At 47.7% G+C, this 26,964-nt stretch overlaps 2 protein-coding genes and 1 non-coding gene across 3 annotated transcripts in view; 2 read left to right on the forward strand and 1 right to left on the reverse strand.

The window, feature by feature from the left end:
* Window positions 1–6,339, forward strand: part of EIF2AK3 (eukaryotic translation initiation factor 2 alpha kinase 3) — a 42,837-nt gene extending 36,498 nt beyond the window's left edge. The window contains exons 14-17 of the mRNA XM_075420296.1: window positions 1,837–2,004; window positions 2,550–2,651; window positions 4,847–4,909; window positions 5,953–6,339. Coding sequence (XP_075276411.1) covers window positions 1,837–2,004; window positions 2,550–2,651; window positions 4,847–4,909; window positions 5,953–6,129 — 510 coding nt within the window. The 3' untranslated portion in view covers window positions 6,130–6,339. The remainder of the gene's footprint in view (window positions 1–1,836; window positions 2,005–2,549; window positions 2,652–4,846; window positions 4,910–5,952) is intronic.
* A 47-nt stretch (window positions 6,340–6,386) lies between these two features.
* On the reverse strand, window positions 6,387–25,210 carry LOC104329642 (histamine H2 receptor). Its single transcript, XM_075420297.1, has 7 exons — window positions 25,135–25,210; window positions 24,237–24,526; window positions 18,017–18,133; window positions 17,604–17,892; window positions 12,495–12,671; window positions 9,151–11,659; window positions 6,387–6,465 (listed from the first exon to the last, which is right to left on the reverse strand). The coding sequence occupies exons 3-6, from the start codon at window positions 18,033–18,035 to the stop codon at window positions 10,984–10,986; spliced, it is 1,161 nt and encodes a 386-aa protein (XP_075276412.1). The 5' UTR covers window positions 18,036–18,133; window positions 24,237–24,526; window positions 25,135–25,210; the 3' UTR covers window positions 6,387–6,465; window positions 9,151–10,983.
* TRNAG-UCC (transfer RNA glycine (anticodon UCC)) lies at window positions 19,388–19,459 on the forward strand. Its single transcript has one exon. It is a non-coding gene; the product is annotated as a tRNA-Gly (tRNA).
* Window positions 25,211–26,964: the final 1,754 nt, after the last annotated feature.

The following is a 26,964-nucleotide window of genomic DNA, read 5'->3' on the forward strand; positions in this document are numbered from 1 at the left end:
TGGCAATATAACTAAACTACAGGGTCGTTGTATTCTTCTGGTTTAAATCAAACTTGTGTGCGTCTGCCTTAGACTTCCGCTTTCCGCATGTGGTCTTGATGGCTTACTTTTGCTGGCAGTTTGCAGTAGCAGAGTCCAGTCTTCTTAATTTGTAGAAGCCATATGCCAGCCCATTCAGACACAGTCTCTTTTCAGCCAGAGAAGTACATGAAGTAACTTTCTGTTGAGAAGAGTTTTGCTCTGTGAAGCAAGACAGATGTTGTTGACTTGCTGTGTGTTTGTTGGAGGAGGAGGGGAGAGGAGAGCAAGGCAATGGGATACAGATCCCTAATGGAGATGTTTGTGCTTTGAGTGTTAAAATTCTGATACAAAGATCTCTGACAACATGGGTGTGCAGTTAGAGGGTGGGTGCCGTATAAATGCTTCAGAGAGAGCCTGGAGATGCTGTGGGTTTACAGGGTAGTAGCTTTTGTGCACTACGTGAGCTGTGACTCCAAAGAGCATGGCATTTATTACAGGAACATGTAGCGGGAGATAAGACCTGGCTCAGAAGGCAGTTTTAGGGGCAGGATGTGGGCACTGTGGAACGAACAAGTTTTATAGAACTATTTCTGTAGTGCTTATCTCAGAGCTGTCCGTTGCTTAAGAAAAACAAGAAGCATTTTTTCTTTCTTGTTTCGCTCTTGCACAGAGTGGGTTTGTCTTTAACTGAGGAAGTCGGATGGACTTTGAAATAGATCAGCTTTGTAGTCCCATAATCTTGTGGAAAGATACTGCCCTCTGTCTGTCTGCTGCCTCCTGTTCCAGGGTTTATGTCAACAAAGCATGGACCGTGCTGTCCCAGCCTTGAAGGTCCTGGAGCTCCGAGGAGAGCTTGCCCAGCACCACCTGCCTCTTTACCACGCCCCGGCCCTTTCTCTAGACATAACCCTGCTGTTGCTTCCCCCTTGCAGGATCAGTCCGTTCTTCCACCAGAACCCTGTGTCTGTCTTTATTTGTAACTGAGGTAGAGTGGTCGTGTTTCAAAGAAATAATCATTCATTTGGTGTGTGCTGTTTTATCAGCCAGAAAGCAAATCTCCTGAGATACGTACCGCTGAGATATGTACCGCTGAGATATGTACCGCTAGCAAGGGAGCATCTCAGTTCCAGTCACTTTTATTGGTAGGTTAAGCCAAGGATGGCGGTACGTGGCAAACAAGCTGAAGGAGAGCTAAGCCAGGTCATCACTCTTGCTGCTCTTGTGAATTGCAAAGTTCTTAAGCTTCTATCAAAAATAAACTTTTAATTCTGTTATTCAAACAACTGTTCCCACAGTTGAACTGCACAGTACTAACTGAAAAGCAGACCTTGTTCCCAGACTTCCTGTATATCTATAATTTACCGTTAAGATGACGTGCTATGTTCTGATGAATAATATGGCAAACGAATGTCGCACTCGGAGATTAGAATAAAAAAGATTAGGAGTCAGAACTCCAGCATCTGGTGTAAATTTGCCATGTGCTGAAGGGTTGGATAATTTATCCGTGCTGTTCCCAACAGCTGTTGACTTTTGTGTATGTTACTCAGCAGACCTGTATAGTGCTGGTAAACTTCTACTGGATGACAAGAAATGAGCAGTCGGAGTTTCAGGAAGGGAGACTATTTAATGCAGGAGTAATCCCTTTTTCCTGCATAGCTAAGGGTCTTAGCTGGTTCCGCTAACCTGATGTTTAATGAGCATTTTTAGTCTTGGAAGCATGGCTTATCTGAATTAGAACAAAGTGTTGTATCTATTGAGATAGAGACTTGTTTATTAAGTACATGTTTTTTTCTTTTCACCTGTTTGTTTTCTTAGCCTTCCAATATATTTTTCACAATGGAGGACATAGTAAAGGTTGGGGATTTTGGACTGGTAACTGCTATGGACCAAGATGAGGAGGAGGAATCAGTACTTACCCCAATGCCAGCCTATGCCAGGCACACGGGACAAGTAGGGACCAAACTCTACATGAGCCCAGAACAGGTTTGTGCTCTCTGCTCTAAAGCTGTATCTGGCAGTGCCTGGCAGACACCTGAGTTCCCGGCAGCTCACAGATCAGGCACTCTTCCTAGTAAACTGTTGCAATCAAGTTACGTAATTCTTTCTCTTCAGAGTTTTGAGCTAAATTGAGTTCCAAAATTAATATTTTAGTACATATATATTTATTACAGAAAAAATGCGGCTAATGATTCATACTTAGATGCATTCATTTATCTTGCTTTTAATGTAGTGGAAAGATAACTGCATAATATTAAAGTTAACTGAGCAAGGACGTGCTACTGTGCATGAGGTTTAAGTAAGTTGAAACATTTTGCTCTGCGATTGGGTCTTCAAAGAGGAGCTGATGATCAGGCCTTTGCTCGCCCGTGCTCAGCTGATGAAGTTTGCCAGTGTGCCTGTCCTGTAGTTTTCAGCTCTGCACAGGGCTAATCCTTCCGTATGTTGACGTGGAAGGGCGTTGTTTACGTTGTACGTGATTACATACAGTGAGTTGTTTGATTGACCTAACCCGAATTTTGAATTTTCAGATCTGTGGGAACACCTATTCGCACAAAGTGGATATCTTTTCTTTGGGATTGATTCTCTTTGAGCTGCTTTACCCTTTCAGCACACAGATGGAGAGGGTCAGGGTATGTATGGTACTGGGTTATCATCAGTTTCATCATTTGTTTAAAATAGCTATTCGCTTGGTGAAACACTTGCAAGAGGTTCGTTCCAGTTTTGAAAGAGTTGTGCAATTAAGAGCACAACTTCTTTATCAGCCTTGTACAGACCCGCTGAATCACTGAAAATAAATTGCAGTCTTCCTAGTGTGTGCAGTTGAATGGAGGCTTTAATTTTGTTACAAAGCTCCTCTGTTGTCAAGCCAAGTAAGAGAAACTATTGAACTAGGATATCCAAGAACTCAAGCAACAAATATAGCTTGTGACTTTAAGCCTACCAGCTTGGTTTTCGTTCCAGAATTGGAACCATGCTGTGCATTTTTATCATTTCTTGCTTCGTTTGCATCTGCAGTGCTTTTCCACCCAAAGCACTTAAGGAGAAATTGCTGTTCATTTTCCTGTAGTAAGTCTTAGCTGTGAGTCTCACTCAGCTTCAAGCACAATCTTCCCAGGACGTGACGACCTTCCTTGCATCAGATGTGAATTTGGGAGGTTGGATGGTGTGTTACAGCTCTTCCTTGCTGTTAAAATGCATGTGAGATCCATCTTGCTCAGGAATAAGTTCGTGGAGAACAGGGGCTGCAGCCAGAAAGGTTTTTCCTCTTGTATCTGGTGACCAGTGACCTATGCAGGAAAGAAAGAGTCATTATAACTTGTATTTATCATTTATAGGTGTTTGGAGGGGGTTAAATTCTCATGTGAAGATGGATTGTTTTTAGCAGAGATGTAAGAAGCAGCTTGAACATCAATGCAGCCTGACTGAATGCTTCACCTCTGCTGGTGTTGCATTCTTTTGCTTAAAATGCTCTGGCTTTTTATGGTACGAAAGAGCGTAGTCTAGAGGAGGAACGACAGTGCTTAATTTGAAACCCTTGCACTGAAACCAATTTCAGTTTTCCTAAATAAAATCTTGAGACATGTTCCCGATAAAGAGCTATCCTGGATTCTCCTGCAGCGGGGGCTACAAGCTTTGCCCTTTCAGTTTCTGTCCAGAGTCTTGAAGCAAAGCAAGTAATTGGAGTGAATCCTAAACTGCATCTGACTCCAATGTTTTACTTCATGAGGGCAAAAAGAGTGCCCTAACTTCCCTTGATTTTTCACTGTCACTCCATTCTTTTTCATAAAATCAGTAAGAAACCCTCACCCCTCCTCAAGTTCTGTCTGGAGTTCAGCTACTTTAGTAGTTGTTTCTGAGTTACTATGCTGAAGTTTTCATTGGCATCAGCCAAGCATTAGCACTGCTTGCTGGAGCAGAACCTGCTCTGCCTGCCCAGGTAGGCCAGCCAATTCTAGGAATCTGTGGCAGCGGGCTGGAAAAATCCCCAGAGGAGGAGCGTGAGACCTGCCTCTGTCTCACGCTGTGAGCAGTCAGTCTGTGGCAGGGCAATTTATTTCCAAATTAGATGTTTGAAAACAGATCACTAAATGCAGGCTGAGTTGGTAAGGAAAGAGAACAATTATTTGAAGCATTTTATTGTCATAAAACTCAGTTCTCTTGAATAGGAGTTTGACTGTTGCCCATCATTATTAACTGGTCAGTTTATCCTTTCAGTGGAGTAATAGTGAATTGATTTCTGTTTTGACTTTAGAATTCTTAGCTTTTGCATTCGAACTTTTGCAAAAGGAGATCCTTCCTATAACAAATTAAGTGCTAAATATTGCCCTTCTGCACTAAAAACATGTGAAAGTGAGTCACGGGTTACTGGACATTATAGAACTTAAATTTACCAGTAGCCTGCTGCAAAGAATTGTGTGGCTGAATATGGGAAAAATCCTGTCCCTAGATGGAGCCCGCGTTGTGGAAGAAACCCAGAAGGAGACCAGCCGCCTTGTAGGGACCCAGAAACATGCAACAGAACTGCTTTCGAAACGGCTGATAGATCTGCTTGTTAGTCCACAAATGCTAAATATTAAGAGTAGTTGTTAAGACAGAGCCAGTCGTTTCGTGTGTCTTAATACTGGTGTAGGTGATCAACAGCAGCAACTTGCCCGTTTAAGTGTGTTGTGATTTTTAACCGCTAAAGCAAGACTTTAAACCAAAGTTTTTTTCCATCAGGCTGATTTATTTGCATAGTTTGCATATTTTTGGAGAATAATAGAGTAATACTGTTGAAGATTGGTATTTTGGAGAAGTTACATCTTTTTTCTTACTATTTTTGCAGACCTTAAGTGATGTTAGGAACTTGAAGTTTCCCCCGTTGTTCCCTCAGAAATATGCACAAGAGGTAAGTATATCTGGTGTTATTAATTGTAGCTTTTTCCTTAGTAATTGTAGCTTTTTTGCTTTGCAAGTAAAAATTTTTTAAAAAATTAGCTTTCCCATTAAGATACGTTTCTCTATCCATGTACTTTTTGTTATGTTTCGAAGCTCTAACGTGACAGTAACATGGATGCTGATACGTTTGTCAGACAGTTTGCCTCCAGTAACTCTACAGTATTACCTGGCTTCCCTTTGTCCCTTGCTGTGATCCATCTCACGTGCATCCTGACGTGATTTCTTGCAACAACTGCATGTTCACAAAGAGAAGGCAGGTAAAGGGGAGACTGTACGTAGCACCCTGGCCATATGGGATCTCAGTCCAGGAACTGGATCGATCCGCTGGGAATCCGCATGAGCAAATTGCGCCTTGTTTTGTTAGTCAGAACTTTAAAGTGGCACGGTTGCAAATAAAGAGGACAAAACCTCTCCAGTAAAAAGCTGAGCTGCTTTCAGGTTTTCACGGTATCTTCAGACCAGCAGCTAAATGAGACAAGGCTTTCTTGCTGTACAGCTGCAGGCTGCCCGGGGGAACGTGGTGTGCTGTGCTCAGCTGGAGCAGAACACTGTAATTCTGATTAAATTTAGAGCCAAATATTCAAACTACCTGTATATTTAAAGGAAGACCTCTAATTCACTGTGAAAAATTACTGTGTGGCTTAAACGTGAAGCTAAAAATTACTCATAAATCATATTTTATATGTTTTTAAATTCTTTTGATTGCAAATTAATGTTAAGGTTTTATAACTCTATTGAATCTTGGGTCAGATTTGATTTGCCAAATTGATTGTAGCCCTTGACAGTAAAGACAGTTTAACGGATGCACAGTGAGATGTTTTCAAACGTTTAATGCACTGCAAACTCCAGTGCCAAAGCACTAATACCCAGATTACTCAGAAAGCAGCCAGGGACGTTTTCCACTTGTTCATACAGCCACAATTGAAATCAGAACATTAAATAAGAAAGAATTTATGAGTTGGATCATGTAGTACATGTCATGTTTTCTTTCAGTACACCATGGTGAAGGACATGCTCTCTCCAAGTCCCACTGAAAGACCAGAGGCTGCAGCAATCATAGAAAATCCTGTGTTTGAAGACTTGGAACTCCCGCCAAAACCAGTGCTTAGGCAGAGGTCACGGACAATGAGTTTATCAGGAAATAAACATTCAAGACAACCAAGCAAATAATTATCCTCAGGATCACTTCTTCCACTCGGCAGGTTTTACAGGGATTGTTCAGCAGAAGGATCCTATGATGCCGAATGTCTGTCTTGGAAATAGTTTACTTAAACTTTTTTTGCCATATTTAATGTATAAGACGTGTTGGACAGATGTTTGTTTACTTTGACAGCCAACGAAAGCCAGTAACCACACTTCTCACATTCCATTTTTCTTACCTTAACTCTCCTAGGCGGATGGGTCCAGCTACTGTGCTTACCAATGTCGTGCTCCATTATCGGTTTTTTGGGTTTCTTGGGTTTTTTTTAAGCTTTTAAATGTCGGCTTGCTGGGTGCGTGAGAGATCTGTAACATGTAAATAGAATTAAAATACTGTATTTTTATAGAGCAAATTACAGTCTCTAAGCCTAGTGAGTGTCTATCTGGATCACTTGCTCTTTGGTGAAATGAAGATGATTTTGAAATGAACTATGACTCCATTTTTGTCCCTGGTGGGTAAACTGGGAATCTGCACTATTTTTAAAGCAAAAAAGTACCACAGTTGTACATACTGTCACTCTCCTTAGCCAGTCATTAGAGGAAATCGTTTCATACTTCTGCACTATTGTAGGTCTTAGGGAATGCATTTTATACAGATAAACCTGTAGAGAAGGAAAAGGAGCGTTTTGCCATTAAAAAAGGGGGGTTTATAGGCAGTGGTTGGAAGAGCCATAGTAAAAATTATGTACAAAAATGTTGTGATTCTGAAAATTTAAACCTAATGAAGTCATACGTGTCGTATGTAATCTTGTAGATTTGTACTTTTTAAAAAAATCAACTGGTAGGCATTTCTGTAATCTGCTAATTTAACTGCCTAATGCCATGCTTTTATTTCTCATTGTAAATATGTTAATTTTTATTTATAAAATACAGAATCAATCCATTTGGGTTGGTAGTGTACAGAATGCACTTGCTATGATTGTTGAGTGCATTAATTATTGTGACTTCTTTCAAGTCTAAATGATTTAATAAACTTTTTTTATTTATAAAAAAAAAAAATAGTAGTTGTTTCTGTTGAAAGCTTGCATCCGTGCGTGCCGCAGATGGCAACCTGCTGCAGCTGGAACAGGAGGACGGGCCCCGCGCTGCTGGAACGGGCTTTGCTTTCCTGCTCGCTTGGCGCAGTGCACGTGAGGGTGCGGAGGTGAATACGCCGCTGGGGAGCGAGATGCTGCCTGAGGAGAGGAGGGGATTGAGCTCTCCCGAACCGAGTGGGTGATGGAGGCAGTGTCTCAACTGTTCACAGAGAGGGGGAAAAAGAAGGGATAATTCTTGCGCCATTAGAACTGGTTTTGCGTAAATGCATTTTCCTGGTTTACAGGCTTAAATTTTTGAAGTTGTACTCTCTGAAATCAGTTTAACAAGATGCTGGATTCAAATCCTTCCGGGGATCACTGTACCGTGGTGTGACACTACGACTAGCGATTTCACCCGCTGTCACTCTGCAGCCTGGGGATAAGGCAGAAGTGGATTACCAAGATTGTCCTCCTTGTGCCCTCCTTGTGCTGTTGGAGAACTCTCCTAGGGACTGGCTTGGCCCGCTGAAGCCAGAACGCTGCAGTGAATGTTGGGTCAAAACCAGAACCTTATCGAGCTCAACTGGGTTGAAACAGGAGACAGTTAATTGCGTCCTCTTCCCTTGGATTTCGCTGTTAGCATCAGCTATAAATACACAGCTAAATGGCTGCGTTTGAAGCCTCCCTGGCTTCTCCACCAGTTCAGTGATTACTGGTGCAGCACGGGAAGCGAAGAGTGAGGGTTTTTTAACTCGCTGGGTATCTGGACTGGATGGAAGTAGCTGCCTGTTCCGAGGGCCCCGCAGCATCTCAGTACCAGAAATGGCAGACGTGTCCGCGCTGGGCGCGTCTGCGTGGTTGGGGATGTTACACTCGCCCTCAAAGGCGCGTGCAAATCCTACCCTGTGCAGTGCGTGCCCGCCCGCAAGAGCGCCTGGCCACGCTCAGCTCTTACCTGCCTGTGTCGGTGAGTCTCCTAGCGCTGGAGGCTGGGGTGTGCTGGCCCGGTCTTTGCTCCTTTGTGCTCCAGGGTTTGACTAAGAAAGACTTTTTCCCTAACCAGAAAGGGTTTCTCTGAACTCAGGTCTTGCCTGCAAGCCCTCCTTTCCCTGCCTCTGGCAGGTCTGCTTGTTGTGCCCCACCAGTGGGCGAAGAGGACGCTTCTCCAGGCTATGAAGTGTCCATCTGGGCTTCAACACCCCTATCAGCTCCAGGGCTATTTTACCAGCTCTTCAGAACCAGGCTACCCAGGGGGATTCACCTCCCATCTTATTTTCCTTCTTTAAGTCAGGTTTTAATTGTACTACACCTCCCTGTTCCGTCCCTGTCCTGCTGCCAGATGATGTTCTTCAGTCAACTCGGACTGAATGGTCAGCTACGAGTGAAAGACCAAAGGCCTTTGGGCTAACGTGCATTTGCTCTCCGCTCACGTCCTGGAAGGGAATGCGATGAAGGCAGGCTTTTCTCAGCTCTGTACAGATGACAGCAGAAGCTTTGTCTGTGAGATCCCAGTCTTTACACGACAGCCCTGCTGACAGGAACATCTGATGGCTCACAAGACAGGTTTATTTGCCTTCTTTCAGTTTATCAACATCTAGAAACCAACTATCAGACTGTCTCACGTCTTCCCGTGGCCATGGAAATCGGTGTGTGCCTTCCGCCACCTTTTTTTGCAGAGGAACACCTGAACAGAGGGGCTGGCACAGCTGCTGGCTTAGAGCCCTGCAGAAGGGAGCGGTGGTCTCGGGCTCTGCTCTCTGTGCAGCACGGCAGCCCTAGCCTGTTCTTGCAGAAGATGTCACCTGTTCCTCAGCTCCCTCCCCACCATAGGTGCTGAAACACTGTTTCCTTGCCCTGTTTTAGCAATACAAACTGGGTGTCAGGAGAAAGAATCCTGTCCTCTCCACCTCTGTGCCCACCAGACCTAGAGGCTTCCCCCAGAACAAGGGCAGGATTGTGTAGTTATTGTCCTTACCGCTGCTGTGTTGTTATTGGAGACGTCGGAGCTGGGAGACGCCCACACCATGAAGAGTCGTCTGACAGGACTGCAGTGCTGCAACCCCAGGTCACGGCTGTTTCTCCTACCAGGCTCTGGAGAGAGAACTTCTGACCCTCGTACCAGCGTCTTCAGTAGCTGAGCTGCTCCAGGCAGTAGCTACTCGCTTTTTGCTCTGAGGACAGTCCTCTGCTACCTTTGAGCTGGAAGAGCAGACAGATTCAGGATTTTCCCTAACCCTCCATTTCTTTTATTTGTTAACAAAGTGACGTTCTTCATCCCTCCAAGTGCCTCGCTCCAGTAGTTTTAGCGTTGAATGCTAGCCTGGCTGTCTTTCTGCTGTGTTTGCTCTGCTGCCCACGCTGCAGAAGTCTTGCGTGTCCCAGGTTAGCTGATCGAGTGCTCAGAAAAAGCTATTTTAGAAACCATCCCTGAAGCGTGCCATGTCCACAAAAAAATCGGTCTAAGAGCAGGCTCTGAGTGTGGTGACCTCTCCACCTAAGCCAGCCTGACGCCCCACCAGCACTGTGCCGGGGGAAGTGATGGCTGCTGTCTCAGCGATCGCCAGCCCGCACATGACTCTGCTACAGAAAAGCTGTGGTCCCGGGGGTTCGGCTCCTGCTTTTACCCACTGTCATGATGCTGCAGAGACGCTGGGTACGGTCCTGGCTTTCCAGGGTAATCCTTCAGCGAGGTGCTCCGTGGCCTGCCTGCAGGGAGCCGGAGCTGCTTGATGCTGTGTGAAGTCCGGACAAGTTCTTGGGAGCGGTAAAAATAATCATTCCTTTTATTATCTTTTTTGTGTGTGTGTGGCTGTGTGGTGCAGCAATACTCTACAGCTACACTCGTGGCATGAAAGCATAGACAGTGCAAAACGCGCAAGTAATAATTCCTCTTCCCATTCCCTCTTTGGCTGGTCTTGGCCATCTGTAGCCCCCTTTGAACTCCCTGGGCGCTCGGTGCTCTTGATGTGACAGAGAAATGTTGCAGCAAGTCTTGCTCGTCTCTTGGGGCTGCCACATCAGATATTCCCTTCCAGAATGAACAAGGGACCTTACAGATCATTCACAGAGAGCCACTGAAGCAATGAGCTTAGTTTTTACAAACAGTAGCCACACTGTCTGTGCGCATCAAGTGTTTTTCCTACCTGTTCCCGCCTGCTGCTGGACCCGTCCTGTAGTGTTCAGCACCAAGTCTGAAACTGGAAAGCTCTGAACCTCTCAGAATTTCAGAAGCGAGTGAGTCGAACCCTGAGCCGCCCAGGCTGTGGAGAGCACAAGCTGCTGGAGCACGCGCTGCCTTTGTGGAGGAGTGACCTCTGGTCTTTGGCCACATCCAGCTTGCCAGCTCCCGTACACAGACTGACACACGTGGAGTTACTAAAACCGGTCAGGTTTGTAATGTAAGCTGCAAGACAAGAACTACAGTGGCTTGGTAAGAAAGAAATACTGTCTCACCTAGGTTGTAGCTCACCAGGATGTACACAAAGACAAGTTCATATTATCATACTGATTTTTTTTTTCCCCAGAGGATTGATTGGGAATGAAGATTGAATTTGTCTTAAGACATGCTCATTAAAAAAATAATTACCCAGGAAGGAATTAGCTCCATGAGTTGTAACAAATTGCCCCTAAAATATCAAAGTTCCTCATTTGTAAAACTGGAAGATGAAGAAATGCATCTTTGTCGTTTGCGCTGAGCTGTAATATTCCAGCCTCTCCTTCCCCTATTTTCCTACCCGTTAATCTCCCATCAGGGTGTGCTCCGGCACCTTCTATACCACCACTTCCAGCATCTGCTCCTCCATCTCTATTACTTGGGTTTGCCCTTCAGGACACCGTTGGGCACCGGCACTGTAATGCTATATTCTAGGTCTGGAGCAGTCTTGGAAAAGGTGGCTATGGAAACTATGTCCTCTCCAATGTCCACCTGAGACCTGTGCCTGCAAACGAGCAGCTTCTTCAGGGCCCGTTGGAAGTCCCGGTTCAGGAAAGCATAGAGCATTGGGTTGATGGTGGAGTTGCAATACCCTAACCAAGTGATGATCTTAAAGGTGTCAACCAAGACCGTGCTGGTGGAGTCGGTGCCTCTGGCAGCGAGCCAGACATTCAGGACAAAGTACGGCAGCCAGCACAGCACAAAGACCGAAATGATGATGCTGATGGTCCGCGTGGCCTTGTTCTCCAGCTGCAGATGGTTCTGCCGCTTGCTGTTGGGGTGGTAGTGAATATCCAGGGTCTGAGACATGATACGAGTGGCCTTGAGCCGTGAAGCTCGGTAGATGAAGAAGTACATGCTGCACATGACCATGAAGGGGACAAAAAATGCCAGAGCAGAAGCCACAATGGCAAAAATCCAGTTGGTGACGAAGATGCATTCTCTGCCTGCATCAAAGTCCACGCCGGGGATCTCGTTCCAGCCTTGCATGACGGGAAGGAAAGAAATGAGGGAGGAGTATACCCAGACCATGCAGGTCATCACAATGCATCTGCGATAAGAAGAGATGGGGAGGGGAGAGAGGGTCTGAGTTATTTTGAGTTGAGAACATCCAGTACAATTCAATCCCCACGGTAACCCATGTGGGATATCACCGCTTAGCAGTCCCATGGGGCTTGGAGAAGTGGCCAAGCAGGGAAACAACTGGGGTACAACAAGTCCATGTGTGAATATCTCTAACGGCTGGGCAATTGGGTCTGTGTTTACAGAATTGGGGTCAGCGTAAGTGATGCTCAGAGCTGGCTGAAGAAAGAGGAGGAAAGGTTTTACAGAGGATTTTTGTTAATATTTAAAAACAACAGCATGTAGATTTTTCTATCTGGTTTCAGGTTTAATATCTGCCCATTATCTTATCCTCTGAGGAGTAGTAGTTGTGGAGCTGATGGACACTAGGTCCTCAGCACCGCTGCAGTGCTTGCTCTGTGACAGGGCGTGCTGCGCAGCCCCCTCCTCATTTTGGTGACTGCCCGCGCTCCACAAATCCTACACAGCAAGAGTTCCAGTGGGAAAAACATCCCCAAAAGAGCCTGAACCCACCTGGTAAAGCACCCCAGAGCTGTAGCATCCTCTCTGCCCACCCTCAGCCAGCCTTCCCCACCCTGCAGCCCTCATTTCAATGTTTCACATGAAACCAAGACAGGAGCTTAGAAACTCGTCCTGTTTTCTCTGCATTTCCCCCGTGAATATCACTTCAGAAAACATTGTGAGTTTAAGAGAGGGAAGACTACTGTTACTGCATTCTTTTTTGGTAGCACGTTTGGTCCCAAGTCAATATAGACCATGGCCAAGTAAAAATTTGTGGGACCCCGAAGTGAGGAGCAACTCACCTGCCACGGGACATCCTCCTTGAATAATGGTATGGGGTCACCACGGAGCAGTATCTGTCCAGGCTAATGAAGCACAACGTGACGATGGAAGCAGTGCAGAACATGACGTCAAAGGAGATCCAGACTTTGCAGAACAGCTTCCCAAACAACCACATCCCCGTCACCTCGTAAATGATACTGCCAGAGAAAATGGGTAGACACCAAAGCTAGAAGAGTTGATTTCATGGATTTCTTCAACATTCCACTGAGGTAACATCATATTTTAATGTGGAGGTACTAAAGATGGGTGAGCAGTGTAGGGAGGTTCAGACAGGAGGGATTCATCCTCAAAGTGCAACCCATGGTAATAACCCACAGATGGGGCATGGCTGAAGAAGACCAAACCTGTGCTTCTTGCCTGTGCTCTGAGTGCCTTTAGAGAGGTTCTTTACCCCTTAAAGCTCCCCAAATTTACATGTGCACAGATTTGTTTATCCCAGTGTTTCCAGTGCTCTGTGGAGTATGCACTTTCATGATTTCTCCCCAGTTCCTGGGCATGGAAGATGCTCCCTCCTCCAAGAAGCTTGCTTTTCATCTGGTCTCATGCCTCAAGACTGAAGGATTTCGAATCTTGAGTAAAATAAAATGAAAATCCTAGGAGGAAGCCTAAGAAGCTTGTATATCATGTTGCTCAAAGACGCTTCAACAAGGTAAAAACACCAGCAAAAAGCAGACATTATGCCAAAATTATGCCTAACAAAGTCAAGAGGAGCCTGTAAGAAGTGAGCAGCAAAGGAAGGAACATATGGCAGCTGTAGGAAGGCTGATGCATGTTTCTATAGCATTCAATTAGCTGCCATTTGCTTCCCCTTTCTTTCCCCAGCTTTCTGCAACTCCTGGGGTGCTGCTGAAATAACCATTGTGTGCGAATTCGATGTGAAAAGCTGAGGAACTACCAAAGCTTTAATTATCCTCTAACTTCACAGCTTGCTGGTCAAATACGGTGAAAGTAGGGCTGCTACGCTGCAGTGCGCCCAGGTGGGCTCTGCCATCCAGCAAGGGCAGAAAGAGTCAACTTCATGTCAGAGGAGTCAGAAACCAACCCCTGCTCTGCATCTCATTAGCAACAATACACTAAAAAGGTTTTACGAAGGTTGTTTTAGAGCACAACTAGTGTAAGTGTGCATAGTGCTGGCTGAAGGGCCCCAGCCCTCGTCGGCTTTTTGTTATGCAGGATGCTATGCAAAAATTCAAGCAAACTTTACTCTACAGCAGAATCTGTCCCTACACCGCGGTGTCCTCCACGTGAGCAGCATGGAAGGTCCCACTGTGCACATATGGAAAGGTTTCATGGCTCTTTTCTACATGGGGAAATGAGACATATAGAAGTTGAAGCATGGGTCCAGTAATGGACTTGGGTGTCTTGGTGCCACTCTTCAGAAGTCCTCCTTATCTCCAGAGATGCTCCAAAGCCTGTGTTGTGAGCACCATGGCCTTCCAGAAGCAGACCATGCTGCTGTCATGAACAACCCTGCACACAGATCCCAGCTGAGCAGGCATCTAGCTTTTGTTGGCACCCATCTGGTGGGATGTGTCTGATCTAGCAGATGACTTTGCTCTGGTGAGACCCCACCTGGAGTCCTGCATCCAGCTCTGGAGCCCTCAGCACAGGACAGAGCTGGAGCTGTTGGACTGGGGCCAGAGGAGACCACAGCAATGATCTGAGGGCTGGAACCCCTCTGCTGGGAGGAAAGGCTGGGAGAGCTGGGGCTGTTCAGCCTGAAGGAGAGGAGGGTCCGGGGAGACCTTATTGCGGCCTTTCAGTACCCAAGGGGGGCCTACAGGAAAGCTGGAGAGGGACTTTTTCCAAGGGCATGTAGCGATAGAACAAGAGGGAATGGCTTGAAACTAAAAGAGGGCAGATTTAGATAGATATAAGAAAGAAATTCTTCACTGTGAGGGTGGTGAGGCACTGGCACAGGTTGCCCAGAGAAGCTGTGGCTGCCCCCTCCCTGGCAGGGTTCAAGGCCAGGCTGGATGGGGCTCTGAGCAGCCTGGTCTGGTGGAAGGTATTCCTGCCCGTGGCAAGCACATTGGAACTAGATGATCTAAAGGTCCCTTCCAATCCAAACCATTCCATGATTCTGTGATTCTATGTTCTCACAGCACAGGGTAGTGTTCCCTCTTCTCTGATGTAAAAGGTCTCTGCAGCTTGGAAGTGATGCTGGTTAAAAAGGAATAATAAAAGCCCAAAGAAACACACAGTGTGAGCAGAAGTGAAGTCACCTCTATGTTTCACTTACGTTTGTAAAAGAAAAGAGTAGCTGGAAATACTGAGCCTGGAAACGACTGGCCTGGCTGGAGCACCCAGATGCCAAGCTAAGCACAGCTGAACGGCTTCTGCAAACAAGCCAAGCCGGGAGCAAAGCAGAAGTCTTACTCTTACAAAATTAAGGAATCAGGTGACAGCCTTGATTTCCCTTTCTATCACAAAACCACTTTTTCCTGTGCCAAACTGGTTCGTAAGGTCATTTCTTTTCCTTCTCTTTGGCGTGTGCTAACACACACACCGAGAAGCAAACTGCAATTCAAAAGAGCAATATAGATATGAAGCTGAGACAGTGGGAAAGATGTGGACCAGCAGCCACTCCATCAGCAGGGCCAGTGGAGGGCTTGATGGAGCCGGCAGGGTCCGTTCCTCACCACGTGGCCCACCGAGAGCCGGCAAATCTTCACACTAGGCAACACCAGGACATTCAGGAGGGGCACAAAGCATCAGTCGTGCTCTGCTCTTCACTCCCTTTGTGGTTTGTTTTTTTTTTGCTGTTAAATAACACATCACTCTCCTAGGTGGGCTATATTCTCTCTGGCTGCATAGCAAAGCCGTTGTTTTTCATGGAAATCCTTCTGCCCTACTAATTTCTGGACTGACTCTAATTTCTGGACTTCACAAAAAAATGGAAATGAGAATAAAAATAGCCCAGGGACTGGGATGAAAAACTCTAACTTCTGGAATTAACAAGAACATGGGAAGGAGAATAAAAACAGCCCAGGGAAATGCCCGGTAGTGGAAGAATTGTTGCTTTAGCTGATCTTTGGTGTCTGACACGTTGGTTTTTCCTTTCTAGGAGGCTGAAATGGTCTGCCACATTTTATTGCAGTGATCTCGTCCACGCAGTTGGAAACATCAGAGCTTCTCTTGGGAAAAATTAGTAGGTGCTACTGTTGACAGGAGCGCAGGCTCGCTTCTGCATCCCCTCTGGGCAGGGCAGGGGGAACCACGTTATTTTGCAGGCAAGCCCAGCTCGAGCCCTGCAGACTCCACCATTCCCAGTTGCAGCCCAGGCCCAGCCCAGTTTAGGCTGGTAGTTGGAAATGGGGAAGGAAGCCGATAGCCAGACTGCTGCAGCCACGTCAGCCACATCCTCACCCACACACCTGCTCGGAGCTGCTGGTGATCCTCAGGGAACAAGATCAGCCAACCTGGAGACCCTTCTCACCGCCGTCTGGCAAAGAGCCATTTCCACAATCCCACCTTTCTCCAACATAGGGCAAAATCCCCACTATCACCAATACAAATCTCCTGGTTAAGTCTCTACCCACTGACTTTAATAGGCCAGGGGAGGTTGGATCATCATCAACTAAGCTGCAATCCAAGCCCCTCGGGCAGATCTTTGTAGCACCAGTGGAGGGTAGGGACCGGTGAACACAGATGTACGATTCCAGAACCTGAACTTCAAAATTCACCAAGTTTAGAATTGAAATTGGCAGTAATATTTTTTAAAGGGCATCACTGACCGCTTTTTTTTCACCTGACACTATAAACTTATAACTCAGCTTGCAATTGCTTGTTGAGAAAATATCTTTCAGTGCCAAATTCGAAAGCGTAGGAAGCCCTGTAAGAACTAAAGCACAAAGCGTGGAGAGTTCAGCTTCCTGGTACTGCTCCGAGAACACGAAACAGAGTGCAGCCCCCTGATTTACACAGACCGACGGCCGTTTTGCAGCACACGACAGCCCAAGCCTACAAGTAAACTGGTTTCTGGTTTTGTTTCACTGTGTTTTAGCCAGGTAGTGAAGCTCCCGTAAATACAAACCTCAAGCAGGGAGAATTGCCCTCTGAAGTGCCTCTCCCTCCGTTAAATATAGGGGGAACCTAAATTACCCTACTTATACTAAAACAAAATCCTGACCTTTACACACAGAGAGGGGAGATGGTCTTTGTCCCCATGCCAACACTTCCAGTTATCGACGTGCAGTGCAGTCAAGTAACAGGGGCAGAACAGTTCCCCCAAGTGCAGCGAATCCCATTTGTTATCCCACTGCAGACTGCAGATCTTCTAGACTGTTCTGTTTTGCCAGGTCACTGGCCTTCCCCACCAACTCCACCGGTACATTGCCTGAACCAGAAGGAGCAATGAAAATCCTGTGTTTCACCAAGAATATGCAGAATAACATCTCCACAACAGCCTTTCAAGTTCAGTAATATGAAATCATCCATTTTCTTACATGAGTAAGGATCCTTTTCACTTCTCCCTCCCACTACCAGAAAATGAAAGATAAGGTTAAAGAAGTGTAAAATCAAAAGCACAGAATTGAATTGATTTCAATAGTCACTCCTGACTAAGAAAAATGAGGGAAAAACATACTCCATGGTTTGCTCTACCTTTGAAATGCTAGCTGGGTTGACGCAGCCATCGCACTTCATGCTGACGCACCAGTGGCGATCCTCATCTCGCATTCCCCAAACACTCAGAGCTTGCAAAATCATCCAGCAACCGTGTTGGCCCTGCGTGCAATGCAGAGCTGGTGCTGGAAGCAAGGACTCGTCACACTGGAGCCACCTGAAAAGCTGGACATCCAGTTGAGACCAGCAGCCAGGGTCCCTGGGTAATCAACATGGAAACTACCCTTGGGAAGCCTCTCTCTGTTCGTTATAAGGGGACCCATTAGAAAGGGTAGGGAAACTGAGGCACAGAAGCACATACAATCACTGACTCACAGTTAAACTCTTTGGAAAGCCCAGCCCAAAGCACAGCACGTGAACTTCGAGCCAGCCCTGCTCGAAGAGCGGCCGCTGAGCTGGCAGAAATGACATTGCACACACACACAGCCGTCTGATCTTCTTACCTGAAGGGCATGACCAGACAAGCTACAAGGAAATCCGCCATGGCTAAGGACATGATAAACATATAGGTGACGGTGCGCAGCCGCTTCTCCACCACCGGGCAGATGAAGACTACTGTATTTCCCAGGAGCGTGATCAAGTCAATGAGGGTTAGTATCAGCCCAATGACCACCTCCTGGAGGCCAAGCCCTGCCAAGCTGCCATCTCCTTTCACAAAGGAGGAGGCAGCAGAGGAGAAATTAGAGAGCCAAGATCCATTTTTGTCCATCAGCATCTTCCTACTATTAAAATCTGAAAGAGAAGAAAGGGAGAAAATAAATAAATAAGGACTTGGATGCACATGACTTGGAGGTCTATGAAAGGAGGTACAGAAAAAATGTTTATGCTTCATTTACTTCAAGAAAAATCCACACACCCTGCTGAGTCTGTGCCATCACTGTCCCATGGTTATTACTCCATTAGAAGTGTCTGAAATCCTGAGGATGAGGATAAATGTGCAACATTGGCTGAAGTTCTTCCTGGCAATTCCCTCCTGTGAACAAAAAGTGCATCATCAGGTGAAGCATGGTACAAAAAAAAAACAAAACAAAAAAGCACTGAAAGCAGAGAGCAACCAGAATCCAAATTTAAAGCAGCTCAGCTAAATCCCACTGAACAGCATGCCACGTCCACAAAATGTGGGGGTTGGAACCAGATGGTCTTTAAGGTCCCTTCCAACCCAAAGCATTCTATGAGCCTGTGATTCTATATTCCCATCATTGTCTTTGCCACCCACAGCCCAGGTGAAACTGCTCGCCTAGGCTGGCTGCTTTTGTAACTCACTGTTCAGCACGTGCTCTGCCCTGGGTTGTCCTGGTACTTTTTTAGGTTGTGAGGTTAAGGGATTTTTACTACCACGGTGGGCAGCCCTGTCCTGCAGTATGAATGGCCGTGCAGAGCTGCCAGCAACCACGCAGGGAGCTTAAGGCAAGTGAGGCTGTCATTGAGGTGGCTCAGATGCAGCAGTGACCTCAGACTCACGTTGTTCTGTGCCCAGCTGGGAGAGGATGCTCCCAGCTCTGCAATGGGGGACTTTTCTGTCGAGGAAATTCATGTGCTTGTGTCCACAGCTCAGCTCAGCTCCCAGACTTTGACTGAGCGGTGTCACAGGTGCCTGGGACGGTGGGAATGATGCGCTTCAGAAATCCCAGCAGCTGAAAATTCACTGATGTAGCTAACAGGAACACAAAGGCTAAACTTGCAGGGAACAGAATATTACACAAATATTTCCAGACATCAAATTGTTATATTTGAATACCACAATTTCTCCTGTGACTGGGTTCTGCTTCCACAGGTCAATCCCACATCCCCAGGGCATCACTTCTAAGCACAGCTGGAGAATGGGTCAGGATAAATCTCGATGTAGTCCAGCACGCCTTACCTCACAGCAGCCAAACTTTGCCCCAGGGGGATTATAAGAACAAGGCAGCATATAGCAAAATTTCCCCAATGTCTGTTTTTCCTTCCAGCAGCCTATGATCCAGAATTATCTCTGAAGATGGTTTCAAGGACTTCTAGGTCACAAAGTTGTCCTGTCTCCCCTTTGGCTCATGCAAACTTTTAGCATCCATGACCTCCTACAGCAGTTCCACAGCTCAGCTGTGACCCGTGCAAAGGAACACCTCTTTTTGCTTACGCCTGTCACCAGCTAGTTTCATCTGATGCCCTCTGGTCCTTGTGTTGGGAAAGACATCACGCAAGCAATCCCCATCCACTCTCCACATGCCGCTGGTGACCTCAGCACCGTGCGTTGGTGGTATAGTGGTGAGCATAGCTGCCTTCCAAGCAGTTGACCCGGGTTCGATTCCCGGCCAACGCATCACCGAAATCATTTTGCTTTGGCCTGGATAAATGCCAGGTGCCCACCAAAACCACTCCATCACTGCCCCTCCTCAGCTGGACAGGGGAGAGGAAATATGATGAAAGGCTCGAGGGTCGAGACAAGGACAGGGAGAGATCTCTCACCAACTGCTGTCACGGACAAAGCAGACTGACCTTGGGGAGAAAAGGTATTTTAATTTATCACCAACCAAATCAGAGTAGGATAGTGAGAAATAAATTCAGATCTTAAAACACCTTCCCCCCACTCCTCCCTTCTTCCTGGGCTCAGCTTCTCTCCCGTTTCTCTACCTCCTCCTCCCGAGCGGCACAGGGGGACGGGGAATGGGGGTTATGGTCAGTTCATCACATGTTGTCTCTGCCTCCCCTTCCTCCTCAGGGAGAGGACTCCTCACGCTCTTTCCCTGCTCCAGTGTGAGGTCCCTCTCATGGGAGACAATTCTCCACAAACTTCTCCAGCACGGGTCCCTCCCACAGGGTGCAGTCCTTCAGGAACAGGCTGCTCCAGCGTGGGTCCCCACGGGGTCACAAGCCCTGCCAGCAAACCTGTTGCAGCGTGGGCTTCTCTCTCCATGGGTCTGCAGGTCCTGGCAGGAGCCTGCTCCAGTGCGGGCTCCCCATGGGCTCACAGCTTCCTTCAGGCACCCACCTGCTCCGGCGTGGGGTCCCTTCCCTGGGCTGCAGGTGGATCTCTGCTCCACCATGGAACTCCATGGACTGCAGGGGGACAACCTGCCTCACCATGGTCTGCTCCACGAGCTTCAGGGGAAGACTCTCTGCTTCTTGAGCACCTGCTACACCTCCTTCTTCACTGACCTTGGAATCTGCAGAGTTGTTTCCCTTACATCATCTCACTCCTCTCTCCTCACTGCCATTTCATTGCAGGTTTTTTTTTCTTCCCTTTCTTAACTATGTTATCCCAGAGGTACTACCACCAACTCTGATTGGCTTGGCCTTGGCCAGCAGTGGGTCCATCTTAGAGCCGGCTGGCACTGGCTTTATCAGACATGGGGGAAGCTTCTCGCAGCTTCTCATAGAAGCCACCCCTATAGCCCCCTCACTAGTAAAACTTTGCCATGCAAACCCATAACAGTTCTTTAATCTCTGTCACATCCCTAGACCCCTCATCATCTCTTGGTCAAGCTGAGGAGCCTTTGCCAACTTGCCCATTCCTTGTATAGAAGCAATGGAGGACTCCTGGCCATCCCTCCTGCTCATCTGAGCCTCTGAGATGGACCAAAACTGCAAACAATTTCCAAGAGGTATATGCACTGTGGATTTATTTAAGGGCATAATGATGTTCTCTGCTTTGTCCTGCTTCTCTTTCATAATGATCCCTAACGTGGTTTGCTACTTTTGATTGGCAGTTAGCACCGAGCTGACCTTTCCACATGACTGCCTATCACCATCCAAAGATCTCGCTCCTGAGCAGCAACAGTCAGCTCGAGCCTGCTGCTTTAGGTGGGAAAACAGGATGAAATGAGGAAATTAGGTTCTCTCCATCTTTCCCATATTCCTTCACTTCACAGTTGAATGTCTTCTTCCATTTTAATGCTCACTGAGCTTCATAAAAGCTTTTTTGCAATTCTATAGGTCAGGCCTTATCCTTTGTGCCCTGATTAAACTTTGTTTCGCCTGCAAATATCACCATCTCATGATACACTATTTTTCTGGTTAGAGATGTATTGAACACCACATATCCCAGCCCCTGTCCCTGTAAAGCGTGTTGCCGACCTCTCTTCCATACAGTAACTCACCATCCACTCCCCCCCTGCATTTCACCGTTTGGACAAGTATTTATTCACACAAGGAGCTTCCTTTTTAACTCAGGACTAAAAGTCCCTGCCATGAGGGACCGTACTGAAAACCTTTCAGAAAGCCAGGCAGACTACACCAACTCAGCCACACACTTGCTGTCTTCTTCCAAGCACTCCCATACAGTTGTGAGGCTGGGCTGCCTTTTATAAACGCAATACTGACTTTTTTTCCTTGGATGTAATTGTGTATTACATGCACCCACTCCTCCTTCAAAATTCTCAGCTCCCTCCCCTGACTTCTATTTACTTGCTGGATTTACTGGTTTCTTTCAAGTTAAAAAATGACAAGAAAAAATAAAAATCAAGAAACAACTAGAGCTGTCTAGAAAATATTAAGCAGGAAATCTCGTCCTCTGCCCCTCCTCATTGGAGCTGGGGCTTGCTGACTGAGACCTGAAGGTCTTCTGCTCCTCCAGCGCTAAGAACAACCAGGCTTGCTGAATATCAAGCTCGGAGGCAGGGCCCTGAGCAGGTGCTGCTAAAAGTCTGCAGGGTGTCTTAAGCACATCAGTCTGAATGAAAATGTTCCTCGGACAAGATTTCACATCCTGGTAACACCCCATAAAAATAAAATAAAAAATCCTGCCTCCAGTTCTCACGTTATTGACAGGAAAGTGGATAATCTGCGCCTTTCTTCCAAACAAACCCACTGAGGATGACATCAAATTGGATGAGGTCCCGCAGAACAGTTGATTTCAATGCAACCACACTTCCCGGCAGAAAAATTGCTCAGCCCGTTCTCCTCCCTACGTGGTCTGCACAGACAGCACAGTGACCACTGGGTGGCAAAACCACGAGGTGACCACGCACGGCCACGCAGCCAGCCGAGTCACAGAACCTGCCACCGTAAGGTCCGTTACATGGTCCACCTTCCAGCTCATCTGGTCATCCGCCATCTCCCACACCTGCTGGAAGATGCTGGTGTCCTCACAGCTCCAGGCCTCTGAAAGGTCTGGAAACAGCCCTCTGATTGCCACCTCGAGCTGACCTCTAGCCAGCTTAAGCACAAGAACATCACCCAGTCAGCCCTATGTTCTCCTAGAAGAGCTTGCAGCATTAAGATAGGCTCCCAAAACATGAACAGCAAAAAACAGATTCATGAAAAGTCAATGATTTAAAAAAATCAATGTCAAATTTTAAGGTTTTAAAAAAATCAATGTTAAATTTTTTGTCTATGGCCTTGAATAATCATAGATGAGAATGCTGGATTCGTTATTTGGGTTTTTTAGACATAACATTGCAAGAAGAAGGTTTAGAAGTCGCATCTTCCTTCTCCTGCAAACAATGACTGGGCTCACACAGTTGTTAAGTATGTACCAGTGTTAGTACAACTCTAATTAAAGCAGATTGTTACTTACACAGCACTGCTCTGGTACTGATCTGTGAACGCACACTGCACTCAAGACTCCAAGCAGAAGTAGGACACAGCTATTTGAGTTCATCTTTGGGAGCTCTCTATGCTGCTCAAGCGCCACCTTAGCCACCAGCTTGGGTTAAAAGGTCTTCTCAAGTGAAAAACGAACAGCAGGTGCTTAATGCAGCATACATCCAGGAGCATGACACAATGATGCATAAATACCAGAGACAAATGTGCCTACACTCACAAAACATCAGCGAAACTCTCTTGCATCACGCTATTTTTTGGTCAACACAAGGACAGACTGTGTGGCTGGAAGCGAGACTCTCCTCATTTGACCTCTGCAATTTCTCCATTCAACAAATGTTCAGCAAAAAGAAGGGACAACGGATGCTGGAAACTTCAGGTTTGGATTCAGGGTGCGGACAACAGGGTCCTGCTGCTGCTGGCTCCTTCTCAAGGACCCCCGGGCAGAGAGTCCCTGGAAGCTCATCCCCCAGTCTGTGCCACAGCCGAGCACCCAGGCTGGATCTCTCTCACCCTTTTTGCCTCTGACTGGGCAGCCAACACCTTCTCTCTTGCTAAGGTGCTACTCCTGAACCTCCTGGACAATTGATAATACAGGAAAGTGGGGAACGATACGGTCTTAACATTTCTGTGGAAATCTCTGGGACAAAGCGGGATGTGCCACCCTTCCCAGGGATGTACTTCCACAACTTCAATGTCAGAGCTTTTAAGTTCTCTTACGAGCTGCAGCACCTCATGTGGTTACATGGCTGGTAGACCAGTTAACACCAGTCTTCCAGCCTTTCCTGTAAGAAGCCCTCTCAAATCCACGGGATAAATGCCCAGCTGTATCACGATGTGGGATCATCCCAGGTGCCGTAGGGTTTGCATTGTTCTGATTTGGACATTACAGTTTTGCATCCCTTCAAAAACTGGTGGGCTAGATTCTGCTCTCAGTCTGCTTGAGAGAAGCAGCTCCATCATTTCATCAGTTTTCCTTTACAGAAAGTTTGACCTGATTTATTCAGCGGACAAATCCCAAATAAAAGGTTAATTTAATCACTAAATGGTATCTTTTGATGGCAGGGGAGGAAAAAAGAGCTCTGCTATCTCAAGGCTGACTGCACCTTAAAATCTTAGAGGAATTATGAAAATTGGAAATATATTTGCTGCCAGACTCTCCTCCTCCACTAAACCAAGTACAAGTCGGTGCACGGCAGCGTGCAACCGTAGCTGCCCCAGGACCTCAAAACACGTTTCCCTCTGCCGTGAGCCGAGGCAGCAGCAGCTCAGTGTGTGGCTCTGCAAGGCTGGTGTGTGGCGATGGAGGAGGAGGAACATCCCTGGGGATGCTTCCACCTGTCAAACGTGCGTTCAGGGCGGCCACGCAGCAAGAGAGCCTTTGCGCTGGCTTTCCTTCTCTCTCTCTTCCTCCACCCGACTTTCCCCTTTGAAAAGCAGCGTTTCTCAGGGCACGAATGGCTTCTTTCCACCCCAAAAATCAGCGCAGAGCAACTCCTACGAGCTAACCAGTCCCAGGTCTGGGAACGCAGAAGAGGCAAACGCGCCATCGTTACCTCCCAAAGCGATGGTCGAACGCAGCCGGCCAGCTCGCGGCCGCCCGGCCGTCCCGCAGAGCCGGGCGCGGGGTGCTTTTCCCGGTGGCAGGGTACGGGGGGCTCACTCCGGCTTGCCGGGCTCCCCTGGAGCTGCTCCCAGCCTGGCTGCGGGCGGCTGGCGGTTTCTGCCCCGGCGCAGGGCGTCGAAGCCGCAGCGATGGGATGGCACGGTGGGTTGTGCTTGGAGATCTGTCCCCGGCAGAAGCTCACGCTCTTCCACGGCGAAAGCAAATCTATCGCTACCACCCCTGCGAGGAGCCAGGAGAGGCTGAAGCGCGGCGGTAAAACTCGAGGCAAAGTTAAACCCGTGCCACAAACGTGGGGGTTCCTGCTGGTGTTTGGGGAGCGACTGAGCTGGGGGGCCAAACCCCGACCCCCGCGGGGGGCAAAACCCCCAACCCCTGGGCTGCGAAAAGCCCAGCCCCCGGGTTGCAAAACCCCAGCCCTTGGGTGCCAAATCCCACCCACCGGGGGTCAAAAAGCTCAACTCCCGGGGGGCAAAAGCCCAACGATGCTGGAGGGCACATCCCCCCCCCTGCACCAGCCTGGGGGGTCCTGCCCGGCAGCGGGGTCTGCCTCGGAGGGGAGGAAGGAGCGTGGAGGGGGGGGAGGCAGTGTTTTGGGGGGATTCCTTCGGATTGGGGGGGTTCAGGACCTACCTTGGGGGAGCCCGCTGGAGAGGGGGGATTTTCACCCGCTGGAGGGGGGGGGTTTCCACCCGCTGGAAGTGGGGGGGGGGGAGGTCCCACCGGGAGGGGTGAGCAGGGTCAGTCCTGCCCGCGAGGAGCCCAGCCCGGGGAGGGGACCGGCGGACCTGCCCGGGGATGGGGAGGGGGATGCCGGCGGCGGCACTTACCGGCAGCGGGGAGCCGCGGCAGCCCGCCTCGCCCGGGGACCGGCGGCGGGGGGAGCCGCCCCGCTCCGCCCCGCTCCCAGCCGGGAGGCGTTCCATCCAGCCAGCCATCCCCCCATCCATCCATCCACCCACACCTCTACCCACCCCTCCACCCTTCCCTCCCTCCATCCATCCTTCCATCCCTCCACCCACCCCTCCATCCCTCCCTCCATCCCTCCATCCCTCCCTCCACCCCTCCCTCCCTCCCTCCATCCATCCTTCCATCCCTCCACCCACCCCTCCATCTCTCCCTCCCTCCATCCCTCCACCCCTCCCTCCCTCCCTCCATCCATCCTTCCATCCTTCCACCCACCCCTTCATCCCTCCCTCCCTCCATCCCTCCCTCCATCCCTCCACACCTCCCTCCCTCTCTCCATGTGCGATGGTTCCCCGTGGAAACAGTGAGGTTTTTTTAGTTTGTTTTTTTGTTTGATTGTTTTTGTTTTTTGTTTTTTGTTTGTTTGGTTTTTTTCTGCATTCAAACCAGCCCTTCCTAACACCCAGCACCTGCACGGGCACAGCAAGCACACAACTGGATAAAAACAACAAAAAAAAAAGAGAAAAAAAAAGGGTGTGTGCAACGGGATTGGCTTCCCTATTGCTAAAAGCAGAGGGACGCTTTGTTCATAAACTAAACGAAAATGTTATAAAAATCCCAGACTTTAAGAGAAATCTGTTAGCACTGGCGCTGGTGAGATGTTGCCTGCCCAGCCCCTCTTTGCCTCGCCAAGGAGGCTGAGTGGGGCTCGGTGCGGTGGGATGGTGGCCACTGGGTTTTGGAGCAGAGCTGGCTGGGTTGGAAACTGGGCACTGGGTTGTTTAGGGATGCCCCTGGGGGAAACTCAGCTAAACTGGCTGCTTGGAAAGGAGAGGTCCTCCTCCCAGCTGCAGGTCTGGGCTTGGAGGAGCGGCTGGCACCTCTCAGACTCCTTGGGGAGCTGATTCAGCTCAACGGTCTGGCAGAAAACGAACTCGCCAAGAAAAGGTATAAAAATCTGTTTCGCTGAGAACTTGGGTGAGTGTCACACATGAAGCTGAGAGTGTGTAAACCTCGTCCGTAGCTCCTGTCCTAAAACAACCCCCTAAATCACACCCAAATGCATCAACTCTTCACAACTGCTCGCTACCACCAGAAAGTCCTTCTCCTTTCCCACCTGTTTTCCAAAATTTTTCAGGTTTGTTTTCCAAAACCTGTTTTTCATGTATTTTGGACTGTATTTTCACCCATCAACAAAAATGTCCTTGGAGCATTTTCTTGATGAGTCTGGAGAGGAAACATCTTGAGCGTCGTTGGTGGAAAATAATGAAACCCAGATTTACCGTCCTCTCCCTGGAACAGCTCAGCTCTTGGCTGGCCATTGGCCTTTCAGGTTTCAAACTTGTGTTTGACATTAACAGTCAAACTGTGATGGATGAGCAAGTTTGGAACATTTTGTGTCATGTTTATGGCTTCAGAAATAGCAGATTGCCCTTTGAAAATAATAAAATCTACCTTAAATGATGCTTTTCCACGCAAGGAAGGAAAGAAAGAAAGAAGGAAGGAGGGAGAGAGCAAGTAATTTGTATCACACCCAAACACAACCTCATCTCTGTATTTTCCTTCAACAAGGATAAAATATTTTCTATAAAGGTTGACAACTTGTGCGTGGGTCAGAGAATTTTGTCAATCTAGGTTGATTTTATTGCTTTAGTCAACATAAACTTCTGTGTATTTCTAAAAAAGTCAGTTTTGACAAGTTCTGTGTAAAATACTTTCACATTATTGTGTTTAAATATCTTCTAATTTACATT

This window comes from Opisthocomus hoazin, chromosome 5, assembly GCF_030867145.1.
Source record: "Opisthocomus hoazin isolate bOpiHoa1 chromosome 5, bOpiHoa1.hap1, whole genome shotgun sequence".
Lineage (NCBI taxonomy): Eukaryota > Metazoa > Chordata > Aves > Opisthocomiformes > Opisthocomidae > Opisthocomus > Opisthocomus hoazin.